Genomic DNA, 17774 nt, shown 5'->3' on the forward strand with positions numbered 1-17774 from the left:
TTCTGGTAGTAAGTACTAGAATAAGGCAGAGGCATGGCTTTCACTTTGGGAAATGAAAATATGGTGAAGATACTTATAAGTTACAAAAAGAAAATTGTACAGTGGGTGATAGAGACAGCACTGGCACTGTGATGTTCGTGTCGAAGTTGAGATTCTTCCCTTCTGGGCGGGCAGGGCTGTGTCCAGACTGTCTTGTAAAGAGGAAGTATTCCAAACATATAAATATTTGAATTGTTTAACTGCAAGTTAGTGTACTTAGTTTGCCAGAAGGTTTTAGCAAAGGGAGACAGTGTGATAAAATACATTGATTTAAAATCAGACAGATAAAAGTTCAGATGTCAGTGTATCATCTTACTTTGTGACTTTGGACAAAATAACTTGAATTTTCTGAGCCTCAAGTTCTTTTTAAAAATTATTTTTTATTTATAATAAAATTTTTTAAAAAATTTGAGTTCCAGGTGACATACAATGTTACAAGCCCTGAGTTCTTGATTTGTAAAATATCCCCATTTGTAATGTTAATTAATAATATATAATAATATTAACTAATCCTAATAATATTACCAGGATTAAATGAAGTTACAGATGTGAAGGTGCTTTCTAATAGCCACTCAATAAATGTTACTATATTGTAGTATTGGTATAGTATATTATAATAAATGCCCTTCCAAACAAGTTCATCTTCTTTGGCTATCACAGCTCCAAGACTTCTCCTCAGTAAGGGGTGTGTCATCATCATCACCTTTGTGTCCACTGTGTCTAGCATGATGCTCTGTGTTTTTAAATTCAATGAATGAAATGTTCTGTTTCACAAGAGAGCCCTGCTCCAGAGGGAGCTCCGGCTTAGTCTCCCCTGGATTGCGCTATCCATTTTCCTTCTGTTGCATTTATTCCTTTCAGCAAACACTGAAATACATTTCACGTGTCAAGAAAAGCTCTCTTGACTCTACATCCCTCTCCCTGCTTTTGTTTTACAGCAAAATTCCTTGAGTCGTTTTTATTTTGTTGACAGTAATTCTTTTCCCATTCTCTCTTTTTTATATTTAACTTTTTTTTTTTTAAAGATTTTATTTATTTATTTGACAGAGATAGAGACAGTCAGCGAGAGAGGGAAACAAGCAGGGGGAGTGGGAGAGAAGAAGCAGGCTCATAGCGGAGGAGCCTGATGTGGGGCTCGTTCCCAGAATGCCGGGATCATGCCCTGAGCCGAAGGCAGATGCTTAACCGCTGTGCCACCCAGGCGCCCCTACATTTAACTTTTAAAAGTTTTTTTTTTTTTAAGATTTTATTTATTTATTTGTCAGAGAGAGCACAAGCAGGGGGAGCGGAGCGGGCAGGCAGAGGGAGAAACAGACTCCCCGCTGAGCAAGGAGTCTGATGTGGGACTTGATCCCAGGACCCTGGAATCATGACCCCAGCCAAAGGCAGACGTTTAAGTGGCTGAGCCATTCAGGCGTCCCTAAAAGTTATTTTTTAATTGAGGTATAGATGACACATTATATTAGTTTCAAGCGCACAGCATAATAATTTGATATTTGCATATATTACGTGATGAATACTACAGTAAGTCTGATTAACATCTGTCACCTTATATAGTTAACAAAAGGTTTTTTTTTTCTTTGTTGTAATGAGCACTTCTAAGATATACTCTCTTAACAACTTTCACGTATGCAGTCCATTTTAAATTTTTAACTCTGGTCGCCATGCTGTTCATCATATCCCTGTAAATCCCATTCTCTCTTGATCACTCCAGTCAGGCTTTTTCTGGCATCAAAACTGCCCTTATTAAAGTCACCAGCAACCTCCACATCACTGAATTCAGCGGTCCATTTTCAGTCCTCATCATGACACACTAAGAGCATTGGCATGGTTAATTACTCCTTTTTTTTTCCCCCAAGATTTTATTTTTAAGGTATCTCTTCATTCTACGTGGGGCTTGAACCTACAACCCTGAGCTCAAGAGTCGCATTCTCCAACAACTGAACCAGCCAGCCACCCATAATTACTACTTCTTAAAACACTTCCTTCCCCTGGCTTCTGGGGCATCATGCTCTTTTTGGTTTTCCTAATCCACTGGCCTCTCTTCTGGTGGTTCTTCCTCTTCCCTATATAATGTTACAGGTTTTCCAGTGCTTAGCCCGTGAACTTGGTCTCTTCTGTCTCTCTGTTCACTCCCCAAGTGATCTCACCCAGTTTCCTGGCTTTAAAACTATTCCTGGGTCTCTCCTGGAACTTTAGATCCATATATTCAGTTGCATATTCAGAGTGCCACTGGTATATCTACTAGGCATTTCAAACCTGTATCCAAAAGGGAATTCCTACCCCACCCCCAAAAGAACAGCTACAACCACCAATGAGCCCCAAACCCTCTGCTTCTCTGGCAGTCTTTCCCATCTCAGAAGTAGTGGTTCTGTTCATTCAGTTGCTCAGGCCAAAACTCTTGGAGCCATGACCCTATCCTTTCTGTCCTCACCCCACATCTAGTCTATGAGCAAATCCTGATGACTTTCTAATTTATCCAGAATATGACCACATCTCACCAGCTCTAACAACACTCTGGTTCCAGCTATTGTTTCTCGGCCACCAGTTCTCACTTGGATTATTGGAATGGCATTTTAACTAGTGGCCCTGGTCCCATTCTTGCCTCTCAGTAGTCTGTTCTTAATACAGTAACAAGGGGATTCTTTTAAGGCCCTAAGTTAAATCATGTCACTCTCTCACACAAAACTTTCCAAAGATTTCCTGCTTCACTTAGAATAAAAGCCATAGTCTTTACAAATGGCCTATACAGTCACAGGTGATCTGATAACCTCCCTTGGTTCATCTCTTGATACTCTCCCCTTCTCTTTGTAAGCTCCAACCAATATAGTTTTCTCCATGTTCCCTGAATGTACCAAACCTACTTCTGCCTCAGGATCTTTGCACTTGCTTCTTTAAAAATTTGGCTCATCTTTTCTCTAGATAGCTATATGATTTATTTGTTCATATTCTTTAGGTGTCTGTTTAAATGCCATGTTGTTAGAGAAGGCTTCCCTGAACATCTTATACATAAAACTGGAAACTTGACCCCACTGGCACTCCCATCTCCTCTTCATCTCTTTTAGTATTCTCCACTGTATTTGTGTGACTCTTGATTTCAGTTTATGTCATGATCTCAGGTTTGTGAGATTGAGCCTGGCGTTGGGCTCTGCACTAGGCGTTGAGCCCCTGCTTAAGACTCTCTCTGCACTTCCCCCCTCTAAAAAAATAAATAAAATAAATAAAGGTAACTTTACAGGTATTAAGGCAATTTGCATTTTTAAAGCTTATTTGTGAGAGAATATAGTATATTTACATACCATAGTGTAAAAGGCACCATAGGAATAAATAAACAGCTAGTTAGCAAGAGAAGCTATAACTATTCCCGGAGTGAACGGTGTTATAGAGGATGTTAGGTGTGCTCCTGACTGTTGGGTCTTCTGTGTTACGTTGTGTGTCCACACTTCATTTTATAAAATATCTCTTCAGAGAAAAGTAGATGAAAAGAGGAGCAGGGGTACCGTGAGGCCTTTGCATATTCAACTCAGGCTGGGCGAGCTTCTTTCCAGTCTTCCAGCATGTTAGGTTTATTGAAGTATAATTTACATACAGCAAAACTCACCCTTTTGGGTGTACAATCCAGTGAGTTCTAACAAATGTATACAGTTATGGAACCATCACCACAAAAGTTCCCTTGTGTTTTTTTGTAGTCAGTTCCTTCTCTCACCCCCAGGCCTCAGCAACCAGTTACCTGGTTTCTGTCCCTGTAGTTTTGCTTTTCTAGAATGTCATATGGATGGAACCATACGGTATGTAGTCTTTTGTGTTTGGCTTCTTTCATGTAGTGTAATGCTTTTGAGATGGATCCATGCTGTTGTAGTTTGTGCCTTTTTTTTTTTTTAAAGATTTTTTTATTTATTTGACAGAGATAGAGACAGCCAGCTAGAGAGGCAACACAAGCAGGGGGAGTGGGAGAGGAAGAAGCAGGCTCACAGCAGAAGAGCCTGATGTGGGGCTCGATCCCAGAACGCCAGGATCACGCCCTGAGCTGAAGGCAGACGCTTAACCGCTGTGCCACCCAGGCGCCCCAGTTTGTGCCTTTTTTATTGCTGTGTTGTAGCCCATTGCATGGATGCACCATGATTTGTTCGTTAGTCCACCAGTTGATGGATTTTGGGCTGTTTCCAGATTTTCATTATTTTGAATAAAGCTGCTATTATCTTTCACGTACAGGTCTTTGTGTGGACACATATTTTCACTTTTCTTGGGTAAATCCTGGGAATGATACTGCTTGGTCGTTTGGTATGTGTAGACTTAACTTCATAAGAAATTGCCAAACTAGAGCCATTGTGCCAATATATCCCCCCACCAACAGTGTATGAGCGTTACAGTTGCTTCACGTCCTTGCCAAGACTTGATAATATCGATCTTTTAAATTTTGGTCATTCTACTAGATATGTAGCGGTAAGGTGTTTTCAGTTGCTGCTACAGCCTCTGTATCAAGTTTTCATTTGTAAGCAGGTCTTAGTTTTGTGGAAGGCATTGTTTTCTGCTGTCACCGAGCATCCGCATATCCACTTGGGCAGCTAATGGTGGCTTTTCCAGCTCTGGAAACACACTGGTTTTTTGTCCTCCTTCTTCATCTTCATCACACGATGTCAGATCTGTCTCATGAAGCTTGTTGTATATGTGATCCTTTCTGTGATGATGTTCGGGTCCCTCGCCTCCTCCTCCTAGGCCATGGGTGTGGAAGGTTGCCCTCCGACTGGCCGGGGTCCTCATGGATACTTAAAATACATCCTGTGTACTTCACCTCGTCTCCGCAAGTGATTCCCTAGTAATTCTGTGGTTCTTTCCTTTTGGCTTCGTCCTGAAGTCTGGTGTTCCAGCCTGGCTGGGAATGGAAAGTTAAGAGTGTGACGTCTTCTGACACCCTCCCTTCTTGTAGAGGGGTCTGAGGTTTGTTTGTTTAAGCTGAACAGAGGATGCCAAAGATAGAATTTGAGTCAGCTCAGCACTAGCTTAGGCGCTCCTTCTCTCTCCTGGTTCCTCCTTGCCTTTCCCCTCCCCCTCTGGCCAGTTGTTTCCTGGGCTTTGTCTGAGATACGCTGTACAGTTTTAGCCCCATCTAGTACTGCCTGCTGAAAGACAGAGGCGAGATGGAGGAGAAGCCGCCAGGAAGTTTCTGACAACAGTGTACTGCGGCCGCCGCCTCTGTGCTGATAGTTCAGGACAGCAGTAACCTCAGGAGAAAGGCATTCAGAGGCCCGCGCTGAGCTGCGGGCTTGTGGCTAAACTCAGGGAAGGAGGAAGGACGGGCCTGGAAATGCCTCTCTTAGATTCATCTTATTTGCCGTCAACCATCTTTATTTTGACCCACGTTCTTGGAATTGCCGGTGTTCTGTACTGGAAGAGATGTGCCAGAGGCAGAGCAGGTAACTTTTGCACAGGAGTTATTCTTTAAGTCGACCGTGGGGCTTCTGAGGGTGGGGTTCGATGACGGAGGGCTTCCCAGTGGCTTTCCTTAAAGGGCCAGTACCTCTTTTCAGTTGGGGTGCTGTCAGACCTTAGTGTGTGTGTGGGTCTGCTGAGGAAACTGGGCTGCCCCGGGACCAGTGTGACACGCGGACTCGTCCCCATTCTATGGGGCCGTCTGTTAAAGGGTGCTGGTTTGATGAGGCGATGTCTGGGCCCCAAGCTGAGAGAATCAGCGACTGTGCTGACTTGGGTCCTTCCACCGAGAACCAAGCTCTTCCTTTCCCTACTTCCTCACAATCTCAAAGTGGATTCTGGATCTTTGTTTTTAACCAAAAACAGAGAGTAATTCTATCACCCTCCTCTACGTAGAGATATGAGAAAACTTGTGGGATTAGAGAAGTTTCTGAATTTGGTGTATTTTTGGGTGAGAAAAGGCAGAGGAAGAAAGGCCAGTGAGAGGAAGGGGTGAGTGGTGTCCCTGCCAAGGTGGCCCTGTTCTCTTTGATATGATTAAAATTGTTCCTTTTCTCTCAGGCAGCCATGCAATTTACTTGTTTATCGAAGTCACCCTGTTCAATGCATGGAAGTTAACTGTTCTTTTCCCCAGGGAGTCAGGCCCTGATACTTCAAAAAAATAAAATAAAATAAATGGTAGCAGACCCCTCTTTCTTCTCATATTTGCTATTAGTTACATTATATTCCTTTGATTTCTAAAAGCCCAGTGCAGGAATCAGCCTCACGTTTAGCTGATTCTAAATCTCCATGGTTGAGGATGAATAAAGTCTAACTTTTCCTGGAATCCACCCTCGGATCTCCATGCCTTCAGCACTGTCATTGTGACTCGCCTATTACCTTCAAGCCAATGTATTAAGATACTTGTTACTTTGTATCTTAAAAGTTAAGATGCAGATTTGATGACTTATTACTTCTCTTTCTATTAAAAGTTCATGCATGCTTGACAAAATTAGAATTAGAATCAGTCATTCCCCAGTGTCCTTTCCAGTAAGTCCCAGAAAAACTTTGGACTAAATATTCAGATCCCCGCATGTGTCTGTATCAGCAAAAACAGACATTTAGAAATATGTTTGCTTGTATGGTGGTGTGTTTAAAGAGGTAGCCCAAAGTGATTCCTGAAATGTAAGCCTGTACTGGAACTTAGAAAGAAGGGAATAGGCAGGCATGAATTATTTGCTGGTATATTCTATTTCATATGCAATGAGAAAGTAAATACCATCAAGGTGGAGGCCACTCCTTTCCTTCCCTGTGCACTGTGGTAATGACATTTCTAAAACACTAATTGATTAATATTTTAAAAGTTTAACTTCACTATAGGATTTTCTATGATACTTAGGAGTCAGAGCCCTATCTTTTAAGCGCTTCTTTTTTATGTTTTAGAAAATGAATTTCATGAACAGCCATAAAATGCATTGAAATAAAAAGAAAAATAAATTGTAAAATCTTTTTATTTCTATGAAACAATTTTCGTTCTAGTACCTAATAGTTAATTGGCAAGGTGCTGTGTTCACTTTATCCGTACAGTCGAAGCGGGGGTTTTATAATTGGAGATTACGGATACCAAAACTTCTGTAGAAGTGCTTAAGAGATCCTGTACCCATTTATTTTAATTTCAGTTTTGAGGTGTATTTTATCTAAAATGTATTTAAAAATAACGCGTATGCTCTAATGTACTACCTGCCAATTGGACGTCACCAGAATAAAGTTTTTCCATTATCTCTAAGTATATATTTAAACTGCTTATAAATGTATAGTTTATTAAAGTGAAGTTTGTATCTTTTCATCTGGCCTTTATTTTTTGATTGGAGGCATTTCCCTGTTGCAGGACATACTGCAGAACATAGGTCCTGTGCCTGGTAAATTCTAGGCAAGGCTCAGTTGTGTGGGCTCATGTGCTGAGTCCATAACAGTGAGTGGGTAACACATTGCCAGGTGATGACACCGTAATATTGGCTGAGTGTGTACTAAAAGATTATGCGCTTCTTGTCCCACATTTCTAGTCATATTTACATATTATAAAGAATCTACACAATTTTAGACATCCAAGGTAGTTGACTTTGAAGCAAATATTTCTGCTATTCTTTCAGCCTCTTGTATCAGTTTATTTGAATAATATCCTGAGATTACCAGGCACACTGTGAAACTATTACTGTTTGTTGCTATTTGTATGAACCAGTTTTTAAAAAGGGTTCACTGTGATAAAGTGGGGCATAGAAATAGACTGGATGCTGGGGCGCCTGTGTGGCTCAGTCGTTAAGCATCTGCCTTCTGCTCAGGGCGTGATCCCGGCGTTCTGGGATCGAGCCCCACATCAGGCTCCTCTGCTGGGAGCCTGCTTCTTCCTCTCCCACTCCACCTGTTTGTGTTCTCTCTCTTGCTGGCTGTCTCTATCTCTGTCGAATAAATAAATAAAAATCTTAAAAAAAAAAAAAGAAAGAAATAGACTGGATGCTGAAGCTGATATAACTGTAGTTAATTTATCTCTACTTTTAATCAAAATTACTTGACTGGTTATGTCATTTAGCTTTAAAATAAGTAACATAAATTCGAACCCATAAAATTGATTTATACTGTTAAGCACTGCCTTCATTTTATTTTTTAAATACTGTTTTTATATGTTCTATATGTTGAGTTGCATATAAGATTTGTTTGAAAAACTGATTGAGAACGTACCACCTCTGGATTATTCATTTTGTTGGTAACTGGGGAATTCTTTTTTAAGTTGGAAGTTGCCTCTTTGCAACTTAGGCCCATTAGTCCAAATTCTGCCTGTCAAAGGTCAAGTCTACTTTCTCTTCTAGGTGTCAGTCAGGCTTGCTTAGGTTTGAAGGCTGTCTTTGCCAGTCAGCACTTCCCTTTCCATTGACTATATACAATTCCCTCACTCCTTAGTATTCTAGTATTCCCTTTGGACAGTTAAATAGGCTGTTTTTGCTTGGAAATTTTGGAGGCCAGGTATACATGTGGAGAGGTGAAGGGAGTACAGCAGAAACATGGGGAAGCAATCGCCAATCACTATTCTTTCATTTTCCTTATTTTTTTCCCCTGAATGTTATGTTATGGGTCCATTGGTGAGCTCTGGTTACATAAGTACATGGCTTTTACAACCATGTTCCCAAGTCATCATCTCTTCAGCGGATGTAAACAAGATACAGGAAGACACAGACCGTTTGAAGTCATATAACGCCTGTAAGACAGAACTTTGCATTCAGTTAGTATTTAGATTTTTAAATAGTTTTTGATATACCCTGTCCACACTTACATTCACACATCCTGTTATTCCAAAAACTTCCCCCTGTTTTAGTTTGCATCCTCATTTTTTTTCTCTAGGGCTGTTGAAATAATCAGTTTCTCCCATACTCCTCCCCATCCCCACCTGTGTTCTAACTGTAGCCGGAGTTACCTTTCTAAAATGCAGAGCTCTCTGTATCACTCTCCTGCTTAAAATCCATCAGTGCTTCCTCTCTGCTTTTAGAAGAAAATTCAAACTTTTCAGCATGACATGAAAGTGTTTTTATGAGGCTCCTGGCTGACTTGGTGGGTAGAACATGTGACTCTTGATCTCAGGGTCATGAGTTTGAACCCCGTGTTTGGCGTAGAGACTACTTAAAAAAAAAAAAAGGTGTTTTTATGATCTCCCCCTGCCTATTTCACTAGTTCCATTTCCTCTCTTGGCCTTACAAGCACCTGGTACTCCAGCCTCATTTAAAAACTTATAGATCTCTACCTCGAATGCCTGTACCCTCTTTTCAACTGGACTACTTGATAGTTCCTTCAAGGTAAGTAGTTAGCGCCTCTGGAAAGCCTTCCTCCACTGAAGTAAGAGTTCCTCTTCTGTGCCCCGGTAGCACTGTGGTAGTGCTTCTTATCCAAACCTGTACTGTCATCTTGCTCTGCTTGTCTCTCTGTCCTAATTACAGTCTTCTAGACTGTAAGATCTTTAAGAGCAGGGACTCTTACTCATCTCAGTTTCTCAAGTGTCTGAGACAAAATAGCTGACAGTAAATGCTATTTGAACAAATAAAATGAAAGAATTAAGATAGCATTAGATATAAGCTGTAGCAGGGAGCTTGTCTTATTCATTTATATACTTACAGGGCTTGGCTTAGCTTGACATGTGGTCTAAGGTAGGTGCTCAGTATAGGTTAATTGAATGATATAGAGTTGCCCCGTGTTTTAGTTTATTAATATCTCATATTGTGATAACACATGGAAAAAAGCTTTATGGTTCCTTGAGAAGAACATTTGAATTTTTGCGTGTTTGCCAAAGGACAGATGGTCCCTCTCTAGGGTCTTGTTTTCTTTATCTACAAAGTAAAAGAGTTGGACAGTCCAGTCTCTTAAGGTTCTTTCCATTTCCAACATCCCACTAGGAAGACCAGCTATAATCCCTGGATCTGGACCAGGTGAAGTGCAACCTAAGATTGCATCACCTTTTCCCTCCCCTCCCCTCCCCTTTCTTTTTTTCTCTTCTCTTCTCTTCTCTTCTCTTCTCTTCTCTTCTCTTCTCTTCTCTTCTCTTCTCTTCTCTCTCTTCTCTTCTTCTCTCTCTTCTCTTTTCTCTCTTCAGCAGCTCTGTGACACTGTTAAGCTTAAGAGCAGTTATAAAATGGTCAAACCCGATACATGCATTGCTGTTATTTCCCCTCTAGACACTGCTGTGCCTTTAGTGTTTTTGAACTTCATTCAGTACAAGACATAGGTGTTCTACGTGCGCCTGGTTGGCGCAGTCATTAAGCATCTGCCTTCAGCTCAGGGCGTGATCCCAGCATTCTGGGATCAAGCCCCACATCAGGCTTCTCCGCTGGGAGCCTGCGTCTTCCTCTCCCACTCCCCCTGCTTGTGTTCCCTCTCTCGCTGGCTCTCTCTGTCAAATAAATAAATAAAATCTAAAAAAAAAAAAAAAGACAGGTATTCTAGTTACATTTTGTCCTGTGAGATTTGGTGTCACTTTTTGAGGTTGTTTGAATGTTGATTCCTCCATTTATGATATTAGCTGTGCATCCTCTATTCATCTTATCTAAAAATTTGTTGTTAACAGGTACTTGATAAATAAGTAAATGGTCAAATATCTAATATATCTTTACTCAAAAAACTAAACCATTAACTGTCTTAAGGTGGAGCCTTTGCCTTTTTCTTCCCTTAGCTGTTTTTTCTAGATCTGTGTGGTGTGTAGGAAGACCACTGAACCTGGAGTCAGGAGACCTGGGTTCTAAGCCCGTTTTTTTTTTTTTTTTTTTTTTAAGATTCTGTTTATTTATTAGAGAGTGTGCAAGTGAGAGAGCACAGGAAGAGGGAAAGGGGAAAAGCAGGCTCCCCATTGAGCAGGGAGCCTGATGCGGGGCTCGATCCCAGAACCCTGAGATCATGACCTGAGCTGAAGGCAGACGCTTAACCGACTGAGCCACCCATGCACCCCAGTTCTGGTTCTGCTGCTGACTCTATGAGATGTTAGGTCACTTACTTCCTGTGCACTTCAAATTTCCTGTCTCAATGAGAAGAATAAAGACTAAGGTCTCTAATTTCCTGTGCTTCTGGCAGTGCGATCATCTGACTTTGCTTGGATGTGACATGGAATTGTGGTTGAGAGGCTGGGTCAGGCCACCTGTGTTCTCGTCCTAGCTCTGCCACTGCTGGTGTATTGACATCAATCTATCTGGCTTTGTGCTTCCTCATCTGTAAAGTGGGGTTAATAATACTGCATGGTTGTCTTGAGTTAGTTTTTAGAATATATTCTGCATATGGTAAGGACTATGTAATTGTGGGTTTGTTTATTTATTTATTTATTTTTAAGTAATCTCTACACCCAATATGGGGCTTGAACTCACGACCGAGTTCAAGGGTCGCATGCTCTTCCGACTAAGCCAGCCAGGCGCCCCAAGGACTATATAATTGTTTACTATCCTCATGATACTTTTTTCACAAAAGATATCATTGAGAACATAGTAATTTCCTGAATGCTGCAGGGACAAAATATAAATATTTGTCTTTACAGTTGGGAATGAAAAGTGAAAAAGCCAATGTGGGAGTATACAAAAAGTTAGTGATATATTATGAATCATTGCCTTGCACACTAGAAGGAAAGATTTCTGTGTCCTTAATATCCTTAACAGTGGGTGATTCTGGCATTTAAGGAATAAATGTATAGCTTTGATTTTCTGTGCTATTGTCAGAAAGCCCATAGTTGTAAATTCTCCAGTAACTTCTAGCCATGTGTGGAAGTACTGGCTTGGATCTCTTCCTTCCACTCAACATTTTATTTTTTATTTCTATTTTTTTCCCATTCAACATTTTCGATATCTGCAGGTAGCAGTCAGGTTCACTTTTTGCTGCCTCTTACATTTCTGGACACCCAGTGACCAATGACATGACTAAAAGTTGGGCAAAAAAGAAGGGGGATAGCCTGGGTAAATCACTGCTCAGGTGGGTCTCCTCTGAATAATTAAGAGCTGACTGTGTTAATCAAATTCTTGCTGTTAGTAGCAACTTCCCTTTTGAGGCTCAGGACCTCCTAGGAGGGAAGGCCTGTGTTTCCTGGCAGGTAGGCTGACCTTATTCCTAACGCTGTCCCCCAACTTCCTCGTCTGCAGTACCTTCACAGGAAATAGATTCCGCTTGGATGCCAGGGGAGTGAGAAGGCAGGCTTTGATTTACCTTTTTTCAAACCTTACCCAGTGATGATTATTTGGACTTTTAGAGACTATGAAATTATTTAGTATTTCTAGAAGTAACCCCACATATTCATTTGGGATATACCCTAAATCTCAAGTTGGCTATAGTCAAATATTTTTATTTCCTAATCTTCCCAGGAATATCCTGCCACCTTAAAGATACAGCTCCCCCATGGCAGTGTAGTTATTCTGGATTAGGTCCCTCTCAGAAACAGTAGGTGTAACAGGAGCTGTAGCTTTGGAGCTGGACAAATGGATACGCAATCTTGGTCAAGTTATGTAGCCTTTTAAAAAAATATTTATTTATTTTAGAGAGAGAGAGTCATAGCGAGTGGTGTGAGTGCAGGGTGGGGGAGGGGCAGAGGGACAGGGAGAGAATTTTAAGCAGACTCCCTGCTGAGCTAGGAGCCGGAGGCGGAGCTCCAGTCTCAGGACTCTGAGATCATGACCTAAGCTGATATCAAGAGTCAGATGCTTAACCGACTGTCCCACTCAGGCACCTCCAAGTTATTTAGCCTTTTAAAAGTATTTTCATTTCTAAAATGGAAATGATAATACCTATTTTAGAGAATTGTTGGGGTTAGATGAAATTGTATTTAAAGTTCTTAGCACACTACCTGTGAACTGTTATAGTAGATGCTCAATTAATTTTAGCTTAGGTTATTAACTGCATTCAAAATGTGTTAGAGACCAGAATATGAAGACAGAAGACATAAGACTCTAGAAATTTAAATCAGATAAAGGAAAAGTTTTTTAAAATATGAATCAGGAAACATTGATTCCTTTTTCTTCTCTCTTCCTTATTTCTTGTGCATTTCTCTTCTTAGGACAAGGTAAATTCTAGGAGACCCTTCCTGTCCAAGACTGACTAAAAAGAGTCTAATAAGGGGCGCCTGGGTGGCACGATCGTTAAGTAAAGCGTCCTGCCTTCGGCTCAGGGCGTGATCCCGGCGTTCTGGGATCGAGCCCCACGTCAGGCTCCTCTGCTGGGAGGCTTCTTCTTCCTCTCCCACTCCCCCTGCTTGTGTTCCCTCTCTCGTTGGCTGTCTCTGTCAAATAAATAAATACAATCTTTAAAAAAAAAAAAAAGAGTCTAATAAGAGGAACAGAGTAGAGTTGTCGTGGGTTATCAGGGTGACTGGGAGCTTAGTCGAGGAGGGATAAAGTCAGCTGTGAGTCCCGATTAGTAAGTAGTAACAGGATTACTAGCAGTTTGTAGGTGGGAGGGATGCCCAGTAGGGAGTGAAGAAAGCTGTCGGGGGACTGAGGCAGGTCGCAGGGCTTGTTTAAATTTACTCTTTTTCACTTGCAGTCTTTGGGGCTCACCTCTGCAAACTCGCTTTCCTGGGTGTTGCCCCTCCCCCCCTGCCTTAGGGACAGGATTGGGAGAAGCGTTAGCCTGAAGAAGTCATTCTATTTAGGGAAAGGGCCAGTGATTAGGCCCTTATCTGCAGTGGGGCCTTTCTGAGTAGTGTGGGGCCGGGATCGGGATCGGAGTGGCTATCCTGCCATCGACAGAGGCTCCGCTTTTCTAACCCCTGGTTGGGTCAGAAGTGTGAAGAAGCAATAGATGGGCTGGGCCATCTGAATGAAAAAGCCCTTCATTGTGTTCCTTCAGCATTCCAGTGTCTGGTACAATTAGCCAAGACTCAGAAAACAAGTTGGACAAACAAGCAAGCAGCCTTCTACTGATGGATAAAGGGATCTCTGGCTCCGTGGAGTTAAGTGTGCTGACTGCAAAGACAGAGTGGGAGGGTCTGGGAAGAGGAAGGGGACTTTGGGATGACATTCCTGGCTGGATAAGGGGAAAGAATGGAGCAACATGCAAACAGTATTTTTGAAGTTAGTGAAATCTGCCCTGCTAATCTACCTGAGAGGCTGGCTGGGGCTGGGCTAACCTGTGAAGTAGGTGGAATCATTGCGAAGAGACTGTGATTCTTCCCTTTGGGCAGCTGTAAACGTGGGAAAATGAAGCTCCATTTAGAATCTGGGAATCTGTTGGCAGTGGACAGTGTATGGGATTCACTCTATTATAGTCTCTCGCGTTGTGGGACCTTCTCAGTTGGTTAACACTATATGTACTTCTGCCCGAGAAGAGGCCAGCCAGAGGAGCAGTTTGTTGGGCAATGGATGTACTGTTCCTGACTTGGCGGTAAGCTGTTCTACCTTACCAGCTCTTCTGCACCTGTCTGAGATTCACCAGGTCACAAGCGTCTGCTCTGCAAATGGAGGGTAACTCAAAGACCAGCCTCTTTCTACCTGCTCAGGCTTACTCAGTAACTTGGCTGGACTTTCTCATATGAAGCTCCCACCTCTGTATGCCGCTGCTCTTCTGAAAACACTGAGCTGCTGCCTCTTTTGAATAGGATGCTATTTGCCTGAAGACCCGAACCTCGTTTTTTTGGAAGTGCCCTAGGGAGGAGCTTCCTCTCTGACCTCAAGGGGAGGAGGAGGTCATTAGGAAGTGGTGGGTGGAGCCACGTCTCTGTACTTCTGCTGCCTCTCTCTGCTCATCAAATAGCCCTTTGGCTATCTGTCTCTGTTTACCTCGAAGCCTTTTTTGAGGAGCTGCAGAGGGTGCACAAGCCGCTAGCTGGAGGTTCTTTGGAACACCCTCCTTTTGGGTGGGGTCAGCAGACACAAGAGTGCCATGTGGCCTAGTTACCAAGATGAGCACGAGTTCAACGCCCACCTGGTTGGCCGCATGTGCTGTATGGGTTAGTATGTGAAATTTTTTCCTTGTCTGGGCCTGCGGATCCCAAATAGCCCTTGCTCTCATTGACTCATAGGAATATATGGGCTTTAAAGTCTTGCAGGTGTTACAAGCTTTGGGCTTGTTAAAGTGTGCAGGGGAATAGACGGGTGCCCTACTTCCTGGGGAACTTCTCAAGCTTGTAGTGACTGGCAGTTAAGAGCCTGAGCTTTGGGTGTGGGACTTTTTTATAGAGCCTGAATTCATGCTCAGGCTTCTTTTTGCCTGTATCAGGAAACCACTTTTAAGTTATGTTACATAGTTCTGAGAGTCCAGGGTGTATTTTTAGCAGAAGTTGGTTGGTTACGGAGTCCACCTCTGAGCGGACTGGATGGGACGGGGTGGGGGTGGGGGAGGAGTCATAGCCTGGGTTTCCTCTTTCACTTACTCTCTTCTGCCAGCAATGAGGAGGCAAGAGGGCTCCAAGATAGTCTGGGGATGGGTCGGGGACGGGACCTAAAGAAGAGTTGCAGGCTAGGGGGTGTGTTGTGTAGGCTGTGACTTAGATCGCCCTGGATAAAGGACAAGAGTTGTTTAAATAATGTTCTGTGACCTTGAGCAAGTGGCCCCGGCTTTTGGCCACAGGTTTCTCTGGCTTCCAAACTGCAGGGTGTACAGACTGGTGCTGGAATGAGATATCAATTCATCATTTCTTGGTAAAATGAAAATGATAAGGAGAAAGTAGTGTGCCTTTCATAAAAGGAAACTCATTTAAAGGCCTGTTCTTTACTCTGAGATGCCCTTCCTACTTTCCCGATGTTAAAATGTCCTTTATTTTATGAAAGAATTGTTCTTAGGTAATAGTTTGGTTTTAGATATCCCTACTTAGCAAAAGAAAAGGTTGACAGCTTTATGTTAGGTTTTCTGATATTTTGGAACATTTACTGGTTTGGGAACTCCTGGATTGATCATCGACTTTGATAATTAAAATATCTTTTGATATTATATTCTTGAGTCTCTGAAGCAGGACAAAATGGTGAGCCAAATAGGCAGGTTTTCACTAAAATTGAAATTGCTGGCTGTTCATGGAGGGGAGAGAGCGGAAGAAATCTCAGAAGGGGTCTAGCAGAGCTACAGCTCTGATTCTGTCTCCTGATGGCTAGGCCAGTACTGCCAGATATTTAAGTGCTTTGTGAGAAACAAAGGTGGTATTATAATAATGTTTGGGGCACACGGAGGGGTTTAGTCTGTTGTTGCCATGCAGTCTAGCCTTTTATCTTTCTGGTATCATTGAGTGTTCCTCCCTGAGATCTAGAGAAAAGAATCTTCTGCATCTGAAAGTGCTTGGAGATAAAGGGGCCACTTTTCCGTAATCAACGAGTAGTTTAAGGAAGTTTAGAATCTTTATTGAAAGTTTCGGGGCAAAAACGTTCTCTCTCATCCTACCCTGTTTAATCCCCCAGAGGCAGTGAGCCAGTGTGGCCTAACGATTAAGAGAATGGACTTTGGCATCACCTGTCTGCTTGGGGCTCCTGCTAGACCACTGAGTAACAGCTAGATAAGCTGGGAGAATTGCTTTATCTTTCTGTGCCTTGGTTTCCTCATTTTTTAAAAAAAAAAATTTAAATAGACCCTAACTCAGAGTCATTATGAGGAGTACATGATATTCAAGCGCTTAGCCCAGCGTAAGCTCTGCAGGTGATTTTGATACGGCCAGTTCACAGACTGGTAATTGGGAACCATTGACCTAGTCCAAACTCCAAACTCCTCACGTTATAGATGAAACTCAGACTCAAAGAGGGGAGCTGAGTGTTCTATAAGGTAAGCACCATAGACTACAGGCCAGCAAATCCAAGTTACAGACCTGTCCCTATGTCACTTTATCCAAGTTCTTAAATTTCTTAGCGCTTGGATTTCTTCATCTTTCAGAGGATATTTTGAGGATTCTTAAACCTCTGATCTCTTTGTATCTGTGATTTAGTTTTTCTGATAATCTAATGAATATTCAAGAAACTATTGAGCTTTTCTCCCTCCTCCTGGTATGCCTCTCCCTCCGTCTCTGTGGCTCATTTCTCTTGCCACCATGCTAGCTTCTGGCTTATTTATCTAACTTCTGTTGTTTACTCTTGGATTCCCAATAGAGCAAAGAATTATCATTAATAAAGTTCCAGTTTGCCTGAGAAATAACATAAAACTTTAATTTTGCACTGAAGTTTCTAGAATTATCACCTCCCTAAACTCACAGTTCTCAATCTTCACTGAGACATTCTAAGCCTGGTGATGGATGCTTGTCATGAATCCTAGTTACAGTTAACGGTTTGCACCACCTCTTCTTCCCATCATTACACAGGACGATATTGTGTTGCCTTCTGATAATTTCATGGTGGCAGTAAGTGTGGTGGCTAAAAGTCCATGACAGCCTTAGATTTGAATCTCAGTTCTGATACTTGCTAATTGTGTGACTTCAGGCAAATTATTAATAAGCCTTTTTGAGCCTCATTTGATAAAAATGAGGGTAAATAGTGTGTACTTGATAGAGTTGTGAGGACTGAGTCAAATACTAAATGAGACAGGCCTTGCACAGTGCCTGACACAGAGTAAACACAGTATCTAGGTCAGTCTTATCTCCCAAAGTTGACTTATGTATGTCTGAGGATAGGAATCATTTATAATGCTGGTGCCATTGTATATTTTTGGTAAGCACAGTTAATTGCTTGATCTCCATCTGTCTCTCTTTCCCTCCCTCCCTCCCTCCCTCCCTCCCTTCCTTCCTTCCTTCCTTCCTTCCTTCCTTCCTTCCTTCCTTCCTTCCTTCTTTCCTTCTTGAAGTATAGTTGACACATAATGTAACATTAGGTTCAGGCATATGATTCAGTAAGTTTTTACATTCTGCTATCTTA

At 42.1% G+C, this 17774-nt stretch overlaps 1 protein-coding gene across 23 annotated transcripts in view; it reads left to right on the forward strand.

Annotated features, from left to right (window-relative positions):
- Nucleotides 1–17774, forward strand: part of MACF1 (microtubule actin crosslinking factor 1) — a 332081-nt gene that overhangs the window by 98506 nt on the left and 215801 nt on the right. The window contains exon 1 of one of the 23 annotated variants that reach the window (XM_034649768.1): nt 4997–5453. The exons of 20 other annotated variants lie outside the window; for them this stretch is intronic. In XM_034649768.1, coding sequence (XP_034505659.1) covers nt 5345–5453 — 109 coding nt within the window. In that variant the 5' untranslated portion in view covers nt 4997–5344. Of the gene's footprint in view, nt 1–4996; nt 5454–9166; nt 9291–14661; nt 14900–17774 lie in introns of those variants that run through there. 2 more of the 23 variants (XM_034649786.1, XM_034649776.1) reach the window with 2 other exon arrangements.

The sequence above is a fragment of the Ailuropoda melanoleuca genome, chromosome 2 (assembly GCF_002007445.2).
Source record: "Ailuropoda melanoleuca isolate Jingjing chromosome 2, ASM200744v2, whole genome shotgun sequence".
Lineage (NCBI taxonomy): Eukaryota > Metazoa > Chordata > Mammalia > Carnivora > Ursidae > Ailuropoda > Ailuropoda melanoleuca.